The 12,179-nt window shown below is 35.5% G+C and overlaps 1 protein-coding gene across 1 annotated transcript; it reads left to right on the forward strand.

Annotated features, from left to right (window-relative positions):
- On the forward strand, nucleotides 1,440-2,532 carry LOC109843882. Its single transcript, XM_020412843.1, has 4 exons — nucleotides 1,440-1,570; nucleotides 1,750-1,931; nucleotides 2,025-2,441; nucleotides 2,516-2,532. The coding sequence occupies exons 1-3, from the start codon at nucleotides 1,444-1,446 to the stop codon at nucleotides 2,202-2,204; spliced, it is 489 nt and encodes a 162-aa protein (XP_020268432.1). The 5' UTR covers nucleotides 1,440-1,443; the 3' UTR covers nucleotides 2,205-2,441; nucleotides 2,516-2,532.

Consider the following 12,179-nt stretch of genomic DNA (forward strand, 5'->3'; position numbering starts at 1 on the left):
GTGTTTGGTGGTTGTTAGGTGAGGATTGAAGAGGAGTTCACTGGATTGTACATGTTATTCTGTTCAAAATGGTAGATCTTTTGTCAGTGAGAGCCCTAGCCTCCATTTGACATTTGAATTTTTTTTCTTTAAGGCTTGTCAATGCATCATCAAATAATTGATGGTGATTTTTAATCTTGTTTCCTCAACTTTCTTTATGAAAAGCAGATTAGTTTTCGACTTTTCAATCGTATGCAATTTGTGATTTTTTCGCACTCTTTTTGTTCAATATCAAGAATTATATGCATGGAAAAGTGTATTTGTATCTGGCTGTCAACTGCAATATCCTGCACCTGATAACGATTGTGAGGTCTTCATTGTCTAGAGTGTTTATTTAACTTCCAAGTTCAGTTCTTCATTATTTGGTTGCAGCTATCCATCCTGATGAATGAAATAGATGCAGACCTTAATTTTCACAATTCTTCCATGTAAAAGACATTGTTTGTGCAACTTCAGTATGTGTATGTGTGCAGTAAATTTGGCATAGTAATGACTTCATTATATACCCTCTGAATGATCCTCTCTTTCCTATGATCTCTTATAAGAAAGCCTATTTGCAATAATCTCTTGTTTCTCTGCACATAAGATGAGGGATAAACATTTTGAAGAAATAAAGAGATGATCTTTTCAAGAAAGAGGTGTTCGAAGGGATCGATAAAAAATGGTGCGACCTCTGCAAGTTTTTCTTCTAATAAGAAGCATGTATATGGTTAACAAATAGTTCAATGATTGGCATGTGCTTATTTTTGGATCACAATCTAAATCTTACATTTTTGTGCAGACGGAGGCAAAAAGAAATAAAGATAATCGGGAGTCAAAGAAGCGAGGTCCAAGGTCTGAAATGTTCTCTGTGCGTACTTTCTCTGTATTAGTTTCTAATTTATTGGCCACTATTCTGTCGTTTCTTCCTCTCTGTGATGCTGCCATATGCCTTTTCTTCAAAACAGAAAGACACTGGAAAGTTCCAATATTGTGATGTATCCTAAGCTCTGCCATATGCCTTTTCTTCAAAACAGAAAGACACTGGAAAGTTCCAATATTGTGATGTATCCTAAGCTTGTAGCCATGAAACATACACATGGAACTACATTATTGTTGTTCCTGTAATACGTGGAAGGTTATAATTTCAGTTAAGAGTTCATTTTACAGTTTGCATGCCAAGACATAAGTGCATTTCCTATGTTCTCATTCGCATTTTTCTCTCTTAATAATATGTGAGTTCAGTAGAATTCATTTTTCTATTTTCTTTCTCAAGTTAAAATCCAAATTCAGAATGAGCAGCAAAGCTTAGTTTCAAGATTCAATTTCTTACTTTGTGTATCAGTGTAATGTTACTTTATGAATAATATGGGTACTGGTCTTGCTAATTGCATTTGCTTTATTACGATCTATAGGAAATCTCCCATGTCGTCTGGAAAGACAGAGCTGAGAATATTTAAACTGTTAGTGATGTATGTAAATGATCATGTGGTAGCAGAGAAATTTGTGGACATACTACTACCAATTTTCAAAAAGAAAGCTTTAAATTCTGGTGAGTGATACTCAAACTTATGTTGCTTGCTATCTTGAACATCTTAAATTGTTATTTAGTTCTCTAATGACTGGTCTGCTCAATATAACTTAGTTTCACTTCTTTTATGATGTAAAAGAGAGAGAATCTTATATAGAATTTAGTTATTTCTGTTTTTTATTTTAATGTTGTTAGTGCAGATGAGTGTTTGGATGGTTTACATATCATAAGGCACATTCTACCTGTGCTGAGTGATAAAACAACTGGAAAAATTCTCAGTGCAGTTAATCCGCTCCTTCTTTCTTGTGGTTTGAACATGCGATTGTGCATTTGTGATATTCTTGACGACCTTTCTTTGATTGATCCATCTTTCGCGTTTCTGGTAATAATTACTTCTTTCTGTACATCTTTTATATTCTTTACTTATTTGGAAAACAATTTTCTTAATTCTCTTTTCATTTGTTCTGGAATTCAGGCTAGGCTTCTTCGTGAATTGAACGATGTGTCTCATTTGGAGTTAAATGAGCTTGACTATGACACAAGAATATCTGCTTATAATTCAATAATGCCAGATATCTTCTCTTCATTCATGGAGGAACATGCTTTAACTGTACTATCTCATTGCAAATATATGACATGTCCTCTGAAGAACTGATTCTACGGCAAGTCATTCCTGTCCTTCATACGATTTGCGGCATTAGTATTAGATAGCAATGGAGAGGATTGCGAAGAGAGGTCCCCTGGTGAATTACTTGAAGGAAAAACATACCCAATTCTTGAAATAACTAATACCAGTTTTACTTGGACGAAAGCTTGCATTCAGCGTATAGTTAAGAAAACTTTCCTGCAGGATATTGGTGATGCTATGTCCAAGGATATCTCAATTCAGAAAGTATGTATGCAGTTTAATGTCTTCCATCATACAACCGAGTGCATCTAATTGTTGCTTTTGGGTTTCACTTTCAGGAATGGATTGATCTTTTTCGATATATGGTTTATCATCTTCGTCAAATCCTAGCTTTAAACTCTTTCAGAAGTTTGTGCAGTGAGGATCCTGAAGTGGACTTTTTTAGTAACATTGTTCACTTGCAGGTAACACTTATTGATTTTCTTTATCTTTGATGATATATCCTATGATTTTCTTTATCTTAGATGATAAATTCAATATCCTTTCCCCTAAAGTTTCTACTGTCAGGATCCATCATGCAATAGAACTTTTGATGTTTGAGAAGGTAGACCTACATTTTTTGGCCATGCGGGTTAATCTCATGAAAATAAGTAACACCTTTCAAGGTTTCTCTAGATTGAGAAAGAGTCTAGGCAATGATGCAAGACGATGAGATTTGTTGTGGGGAATCACCTTCGTGTCTAGTCTATCTACGAGGCATAAAATTAGCCAAATAATAAATACTCTATTATATTTACTATTAGACAATGGTGGATATTGGACTACTTATTCTACTTTGTTTAAAAAAAAAAGCTAAAACATCCGAGTGTAGAACTGTAAAAATAATTGATCCTCACTGGTAGAACATAAACTAAGTTTAGCAAGTCTATAAAATTGAGTTCTCACCTCTTGGGATGTACTTCCACAAAGACCAGCTTTACTCTTTTGCAGTTCTTCTATCCGCTTCAGCATATCCCTCTCTTTCTTCACAAACGAATTCCTTGCATCCTCCAGTGTTGTATCCTTCAGCTTTATCTTCCCCTAAAAGCAGGAAAACCGGATACATTAAGGTTAGCACCTATATCTGTTTGCAACGACAGACACCTAATATTCATGTCAAAGTGCTAACTGTACCTCAAGAACTTTTATTTTCTCACGCAAAGTAGTGACTTCCTTAGAGACTTGAGGTGTGAGGTTATATACGTTATTCTTGTATCTTCTTCTCTTCTTGAACCTTAACTGGGAAAACAAAAAAAGCCCAAAATTCATAAATTGATAATAAAACATAATCCAGTAAGAGCACCCATAAACAAAACTTACTTGATTGTGGCTCAATAATCTGATTAAGCTTCTTCTCTACAACTTCAAAAATCTTGGGTTTGGGCAAATCAATCTCTTTATTTGTGGGAACCAAAATTTGCTTAAGCAAAGTGTGCACGTCATAATACTAGTTTTCGTTGCTGGAAAGAAAACCATACTTTGGGATGCATATTCATTCGTTCTTTTTATTCTTAGTATTAATAAATTCCAAGTTTCTTGTTGATTCTTAACTCGAGAGCTTACTCGCTGATTTATTTGCAGTACCATCCGGATGTGTGCAAAGGGAACAACTGTGGCGTTATTTATGACACATTATTTATGACACATTATTTATAAATAGAAAAGCAATGTTACCACATTATTTATGACACATTTTGTAAATTGACACTTGCACAAGTGTCGTGGAGTTGGGTGGCTGTACACGCATGGGTCTACCATTCGTCTCTTCTATTCTACTTGTGCTTACTCTTAATTTCATTATATACCTAAATATGATCGTCATGCAATTAGTTATGACTCTAAAGAGACACATACAGTCCATTTCATTCTACTTGTGCTTATCTTTTTATCTTGATGTATGCAGGAAAACATTTGAAGATCCATGCTTGTCGCTCTTTGGGGGATTTATTTGTTGTGAAGATTTAGAACTTAATCATCTCAATGGAGACATTTTGACCTTTTGATTAAGTAGTAGCTCTTTGTTTTAATCATAGAGGATTTGTGATATGTGCTTAATTTGGTTAGTTTGTGTGTAAAACTTGTGAAGAATTATCTCAATCATGTTGCTATAATATATTATTCTTCGTTGTAATGAATTATTCATGATATTAAGACTAAAGTTTGGTTAGTTTGTGTGTAAAACTTGGACTATTGTTTCTTTGTATGTGATGGACTGATGTGTGATATCTGGGCGATTTGTTTTGATCAGTAAAAAATGAAAACCGTCCCCTTTGGTATAAAAACCGTCCCCATAGATAACAAACAAAACCGTTCCCATAGACAATATAACCATCCTCTTAGGTCAAGCTCGAAACCGTCCCCCTTGGTATTAAAACCGTCCCCATAGAAACCGTTCCCCTTGCTATCAAACTGTTCCCATTGTTTAGAACCTAAAAACCGTTCCCCTTGCTATCAAACTGTTCCCGTTGCTTAGAACCTAAAAACTGTTTCCCTTGATATACAACCGTTCCACTTGCTCTAAACTAAGAACTGACCCCTTAGCACAACCGTTCCCTTATGGTACCAAGGATGACGGTTTATAAATCGTTGCACTAGGAGCATAAACCGTCCCATTAGACCTAAGGGCACGGCTGTAAACGAGACGGATGTTGAACCGTCCCCATAGGCCTAGTGTGACGGTTTCCATGCCTAGTGTGACGGTTCACAACCGTCCCCATAGGCCTCAAATGTGGTAGTGACGTTATTTTATAGGCAACTCTAGCTTTACTACATATTCCCGTGCACTTAGTTCCTGTTTTTACTAAAAGCAAATTAAATCACAACCGTCCAACTAACAAATAAATGACTACTTATTTGACAATTATAATGTGAAATGCCTCTCAATGCATGCATTAGGTTAAATGGTCTAGTATATATGTCCATTGACTATTATTCATGGATATTATTATTTAGGATAACTAACTTATTTACACAAAATAATACTTTTAACTTAATTTGTCGTTTTAAAATGAGTTAAAAAAATACAAGTGACGTGACATTGGTTGTTTGAATTTTCATCAATACAGATCTCGTGATAACTTGCTTACAAAGAAATTAACTGAAATACCACCACCAATCATAAACTTAGTAATAATAAATAGTTGATTAATACACGTGAAGAGGGAAAGATTCTGTAATCGTGACTACTAATGGTTCATAACTGTCATTTTGACAAAAGAAGATCTCGATTCATAATGCCGTGGTTAAAACGATATGTTACCCCTTAAGAACTAATACCAGCTAAACTGTTCCCAAAGATCTCCTGCTAGATTCATTTTGATTCCATTAGCTTGTTTCTGTTAGGAATATTAGCTGTTTAGACAATAACGAAAATCAGTTTAAGCAATTTAATAATTAACAGATAATCACTATTATAACACAGATATAAGAAATATATCAAATGAAAAGTAAATAAAGTTAGAAATACGGCCTGATGGTCGAGGCGTGCAAGCACTGTCCCAAGAAACTAATTGCCCCCTCTCGTACAGGGCTACGCGGCAATAGATCTCGGAGATACGACGACCCTCGGTCAGGCGACCTCCTTCTCGTCGGCACGAGCGTCAAGAAGGCTTTGCGAACTCTTGTAGACTTTCAGGGAACCAACAGAATATAATAGCAAATATTTTGAAAGAGAAGAAGAGGAGAAATTCGTTTGTAAATCTGTCAAAATGTTTATCACGTTTTTAATCACACTAATAAATATTTTCCGTTACAAAATATTTCGGTTACAAAATATTTATCACATGTTAATTGTTCAAAAATAAAAATTATATTTTAATTATTTAAAAATAAAAATGTAGCAGATTAAGGGCCCATTAATCCGGAGCTGCATTCGTGTCCGCAGGTCGTGTGCGCGCGCCACCCGACCCGACCCGAACCCGAGCCCGAGCCCGGCCCGGCCGGCGCGCGCGTGTGTGGTGTGGAGCATAACCTTTGTTTTCTTCTAGGCATAGGAGAGAAAGGGAAGGCTTATAAGGACCCCTTTTTTCTATCCCATTTCCTATGTGGGACTAAACTTTCCCTCTTTTCCTCTACAAAGTCAAGTTTTAAGTTATCTTTTATTATATAATTCCAACAATCCCCCACATAACTTAAAACTTAAAATAGTTCAGAAATAACAATAAAAGAAATAAATACGATTGCTGGTTCCCTTATACTATGTAATAGGTGGAGGTACCTTTCGGTTTGAACCTTCACTTAGTGACAGTTGTATAGATCCGTGAGAGCTTGGTGGACTTCGCCTTGAACCAGTCTCATTTATCGGATTTCTACAGAAAGCACACATAGTACAGTTTTGAAGAATTCTAAACGGGTTGCGCTATTATCGGCCTTGCGCAGGTATCTTTCATGTGTGTTACTAGGGAGCAGCCCTGATCCCATAGTCGCGGCCTCACAACTACACACATATAGGTGAATCCTAATAAGGATGCGAGCAAGTAAGCATCCTGCCTCAAGGGTCTTGGATTCATTAAGAGTTAGACTCAACCTTTCACTTGCTTTTTATGAGCACTGATCACCTTAGGGATGGGAGCAAATAAATTCAGTGCTCCTCACAATTAATCACTCATTCAGTTTGTTTCTACCCATTGAACCTCTGCGAGGTTGGGTTGCCACTGCAGTGATTTTTCTTATGGGCTTAACCCCATCCCCCTCGATGATTTTAGGACCACTGCCCTAGATAAGCCTTTAGTTAAGTGATCTGCAAGATTTTTCTCTGATCTTACAAAATCTAAGGCTATTATATGGTTTTTCATCTTATATCTCAAGGATTTATGTCGCACTTTCAAGTGTCGATTCATCTTCACATTTGCATTCTCTTGATGGCATTTGTCAATCGCTGACCTGCAATCACAATGAATAGAAATAGCTGGTAATGGTTTTTGCATTAGTGGAATTTCAGTTAGTAAATCTTTCAACCATTCAGCTTCTATACTAGTAGTATCAAGAGCTATCATTTCTGATTCCATTGTACTTCTAGCCATTACAGTTTGTTTAGTAGATTTCCAGGACACAGCTCCTCCTCCTAAAAGGAACACAAATCCAGTGGTAGATTTTACATCTACGGAGTCACTAATCCAATTTGCATCTGAGTAGCCTTCTAATACAGATGGATAACCTTTATAGTGTAAACCATAATTCATAGTTTCCTTTAGGTATCTCAAAACTCTTTCTAGAGCATCCCAATGACTCTTATCAGGATTTGATGTATATCTACTAAGTCTATTTACTGCATAAGCAATGTCAGGTCTTGTGTAGTTTGTCAGGAATCCTAATGATCCAATTATTTGTGCATATTCTCTTTGTAATTGAGGATTACCTGTATTTTTCTTTAGATGTACATTAGGATCATATGGAGTGGAAACAGGTTGACAGTTTGGATCATAAAAATTCTTGAGGATTTTTTCTATGTAATGTGATTGTGATAGCACATATCCATTCTCATTTTTCATGATTTTAGTATTAAGAATTAGGTCAGCTTGACCTAAATCTTTCATGTCAAAATTTTGTGATAAAAAGTGTTTGATATCATTTATGATTTGTATGTCAGAACCAAAAATAAGAATGTCATCAACATATAGGCATAATATCACAATTTTGTTGTTTTTATCTATTTTATGATATACACACTCATCTGTTTGATTAATTACAAATCCATAAGATAGTATAATTTCATCAAATTTCATATGCCATTGTTTTGGGGCTTGTTTGAGACCATATAGTGATCTAATAAGCTTGCATACTTTCTTTTCTTGTCCAGAAGCTATAAATCCCTCAGGTTGATCCATATAAATTTCTTCATCTAAGTCTCCATTTAAAAATGCAGTTTTAACATCCATTTGATGTATTATTAATTTGTGAATGGATGCTAGAGCTATGAGGACTCTAATGGTAGTAATCCTAGCTACTGGAGAATAGACATCAAAATAATCAATACCAGACTTTTGGGTATATCCTTTAGCTACTAATCTGGCTTTATATTTATCTATTGTTCCATCAGGTCTAAGTTTCTTCTTAAACACCCATTTACATCCTATGGTTTTACATCCTGAAGGAAGATCAGTTAGTTCCCAAGTATGATTTTGAACTATAGATTGTATCTCATTATTTATAGCTTCCTTCCAAAATGGAGCATCTACTGATTTCATTGCATCTTCAAATGTAATTGGAGAATCTTCTACAAGTAATGCATAGAAATCTTCATGGACCTTTTCTATTCTAGTCCTTTTACTTCTCCTAGGCTCTTCTGGACTTTCTAGTGGTCTAATTTGTTTAGAACTAGTTTCTCCTTGATTAGAACTAGGATCTGTGTTGTTTACTCTGGTCTTATAAGGAAAAATATTTTCAAAGTATTGTGCATCCCTAGCTTTAATTATGGTGTTGTTGGCTATCTCATTAATGTCAGAGTTGATTATTAAAAATCTATTTGCATTACTATCAGAAGCATAGCCAATAAAAATTCCATCTATAGTTTTAGGTCAAATTTTCTTTCTCTTATTTTCAGGTATTTTAACTTTTGCTAAGAACCCCCACACTTTCAGGTGATCCAAATTAGGGTTTCTATTCTTCCAAATTGTGTAAGGGGTTTTATCAGATTTCTTGAATGGAATTCTATTTAGTATATGACATGCAGTCATGAGAGTTTCTCCCCACAAATTTTCTGGCACACCAGAATTAATTAACATTGAGTTTACCATGTCTATTAGTGTTCTATTCTTTCTCTCAGCTACTCCATTAGATTGAGGTGTATATGGAGCAGTTATTTCATGAATAATTCCATTATCTTCACAGAATTGTTTTAATTCATTAGAAGTGTACTCACCACCTCTATCTGATCTTAGTATTTTAATTTTCCTATCCAACTGATTCTCAACTTCTGCTTTGTATATTTTGAATTTGTTTATGACTTCATCTTTAGTCTTAATTAAGTAGAGGTAATAATATTTAGAGCAATCGTCTATAAAAGTTATAAAATATTTGTTACCCCCTCTAGTTGTTCTTCCTGAATCACAAACATCACTATGGATGAGTTCTAATATCTCAGAATCTCTATCAATAGTTTTAAATGGTTTCTTAGGAAGTTTGGCTTCTACACATATTTCACATTTTTCATCATCTTTTATATTAAGCTTTGGAATTATATTGAGATGCATCAATCTTTTAATTGAATTATAATTCACATGTCCTAATCTTTGATGCCAAGTGATGGAAGGTTCTATATTCAAAGCTATTGGAGATGCAAGAGTAGAATTCTTAACATTCAATTTAAAAAGACCATCACATAAGAAACCTTTTCCAATGAAGTTCAAACCCTTAGTTATTACAACTTTATTTGATTCAAAAACAAGCTTATAGCCTTGTTGCACTAACAAAGATCCACTAATTAAGTTTCTCCTAATGTCTGGTACATGATGGACATCCTGCAGGATCAAAGTCTTATCAGAAGTCAGCTTTAGGTTGATCCGACCTATTCCGGATACAGGAGCCACATTATTATTTCCCATTGTCACAGTTCCTCTACTTGAGACCTGATAGGTGGAAAACAAAGATTGATTAGAGCAAACGTGAATATTAGCTCCAGTGTCAATCCACCAATCATTTGCTTGAAAGGTCATGTTTACTTCAGGAGTGAAGAGAACAGACCTGAAAGCAGCCTCAGCTGGACTGGAAGTCACCATGTTTACTTGTGACTTATTAGGTGGAGGTCCTCCCTTCCTAGGCTTGGGTGGTTCAGTTTTCTTGAAAAAGCAGTCCTTAGCAAGATGGTTGGTTCTTCCACAAACGAAGCAGGCTCGACGTTCAGCTCCTTCCTTCTTTTGAAAGTGAACATGGTTCTTATTTTGATGATAGGGTTTCTTCTTAAATGTTTTATTTTGATTTTGGTGGAAGGGACGTTTCTTGTGTTGGGGAAAGGGTTTGGATTCAACATTGTTTACTTTGGGTTCTTTGGGTTCAGATTTTGTCACATTTTTCTCCCTGAGTCTATGTTGCTCTTCAATTCTAATAGAATTCAATACTTGCTCTAGGGTAAGATCTCCTTGGGTATGGTTAAGGTTTTTGGCAAAATCTGACCAGGACTCGGGAAGTTTGTCTATAAGACAGGCTATCTGAAATGTTTCATCTAGGATAGATCCATTCACTTTTAATTGGTGAACTATATGTTCGAATTCATGAATTTGCTCATTCATTGGTTTAGAATCTACCATTTTAAATTTGTTAAAATCAGAAGCTTTAAATCTTTTAATTCCCATATCATCTAAACCATACTTTTTCTCTAGGGTTTCCCACAGAACTTTAGCATTAGTGATAGTATAATATATATCATATAACCTATCAGATAAAGCTCCTAAGATTCTGTGTAGACAATGATACTCTATTTCTTGAGGTGTTCTTGGGATAGGAATGGAATCTGTGGAGGAAGATGAGGAAGATTGCCTAGTAACTGGTCTAGATGAAGATGGGTTATCTGGTTCTATGGCTGTTATTAGATGTAGGGTTGTTAACCAAAATCTCATTTGGTTTTGCCAACGACGAAAATTATTCCCATCAAACTTCTCTGGTTTAGCAGACATAACTTCACTTGTAGCCATAATCTGATGATGAATGAATAGTTTTGTTATTATAATGCAACAGAAATATATAAAGCATTCATTCAACAGAATAATCATGCATTGTAACATTTCGTTTTTAAGAATTGCAGACAACATTAACATAAAAACCAGAATGTTAATCATGTTACTATTCTAAACAGCACAAAATTAGTTTCTTGGAATGTTGGGAATCTTAACTGTTTAGACAATAACGAAAATCAGTTTAAACAATTTGATAATTAACAGATAATTACTATTATAACGCAGATATAAGAAATATATCAAATGAAAAGTAAATAGAGGTTAGAAATACGGCCTGATGGTCGAGGCGTGCAAGCACTGTCCCAAGAAACTAATTGCCCCCTCTCGTACAGGGCTACGCGGCAAAAGCTCCCGGAGATACAACGACCCTCGGTCAGGCGACCTCCTTCTCGTCGGCACGAGCTTCAAGAAGGCTTTGCGAATTCTTCGTAAACTTTCAGGGAACCAGCAAATTGTAACAGTAAGTATTTTGAAAGAGAAGAACAGAGAAGGTGAAGAAGAGGTTGTTGCTTTTCGCTGTATTAAACTCTGCGGATTTTAGATCCTTTTATAGGGAAAAACAGCCGTTACTTATAAACCCCGTAATTAACACGGTTTTAATCACGTTAATAAAACGTAGCCGTTATCAAAACATTTCCGTTACATAATTAATTCGCAAAATGTTTATCACGTTTTTAATCACACTAATAAATATTTTCCGTTACAAAATATTTCGGTTACAAAATATTTATCACATGTTAATTGTTCAAAAATAAAAATTATATTTTAATTATTTAAAAATAAAAATGTAGCAGATTAAGGGCCCATTAATCCGGAGCTGCATTCGTGTCCGCAGGTCGTGTGCGCGCGCCACCCGACCCGACCCGAACCCGAGCCCGAGCCCGGCCCGGCCGGCGCGCGCGTGTGTGGTGTGGAGCATAACCTTTGTTTTCTTCTAGGCATAGGAGAGAAAGGGAAGGCTTATAAGGACCCCTTTTTTCTATCCCATTTCCTATGTGGGACTAAACTTTCCCTCTTTTCCTCTACAAAGTCAAGTTTTAAGTTATCTTTTATTATATAATTCCAACAATCCCCCACATAACTTAAAACTTAAAATAGTTCAGAAATAACAATAAAAGAAATAAATACGATTGCTGGTTCCCTTATACTATGTAATAGGTGGAGGTACCTTTCGGTTTGAACCTTCACTTAGTGACAGTTGTATAGATCCGTGAGAGCTTGGTGGACTTCGCCTTGAACCAGTCTCATTTATCGGATTTCTACAGAAAGCACACATAGTACAGTTTTGAAGAAT

The sequence above is a fragment of the Asparagus officinalis genome, chromosome 5 (genome assembly GCF_001876935.1).
Source record: "Asparagus officinalis chromosome 5, Aspof.V1, whole genome shotgun sequence".
In the NCBI taxonomy this organism is placed as follows: domain Eukaryota; kingdom Viridiplantae; phylum Streptophyta; class Magnoliopsida; order Asparagales; family Asparagaceae; genus Asparagus; species Asparagus officinalis.

Bases quoted from the DNA above. Each gene is read 5' to 3' on its own strand.
- LOC109843882 (XM_020412843.1), top strand. From the start codon at position 1,444: ATGTCGTCTGGAAAGACAGAGCTGAGAATATTTAAACTGTTAGTGATG. The intron at 1,571-1,749 runs GTGAGTGATACT...TTGTTAGTGCAG, and splicing joins AAAGAAAGCTTTAAATTCTG to ATGAGTGTTTGGATGGTTTA. The intron at 1,932-2,024 runs GTAATAATTACT...TCTGGAATTCAG, and splicing joins ATCCATCTTTCGCGTTTCTG to GCTAGGCTTCTTCGTGAATT.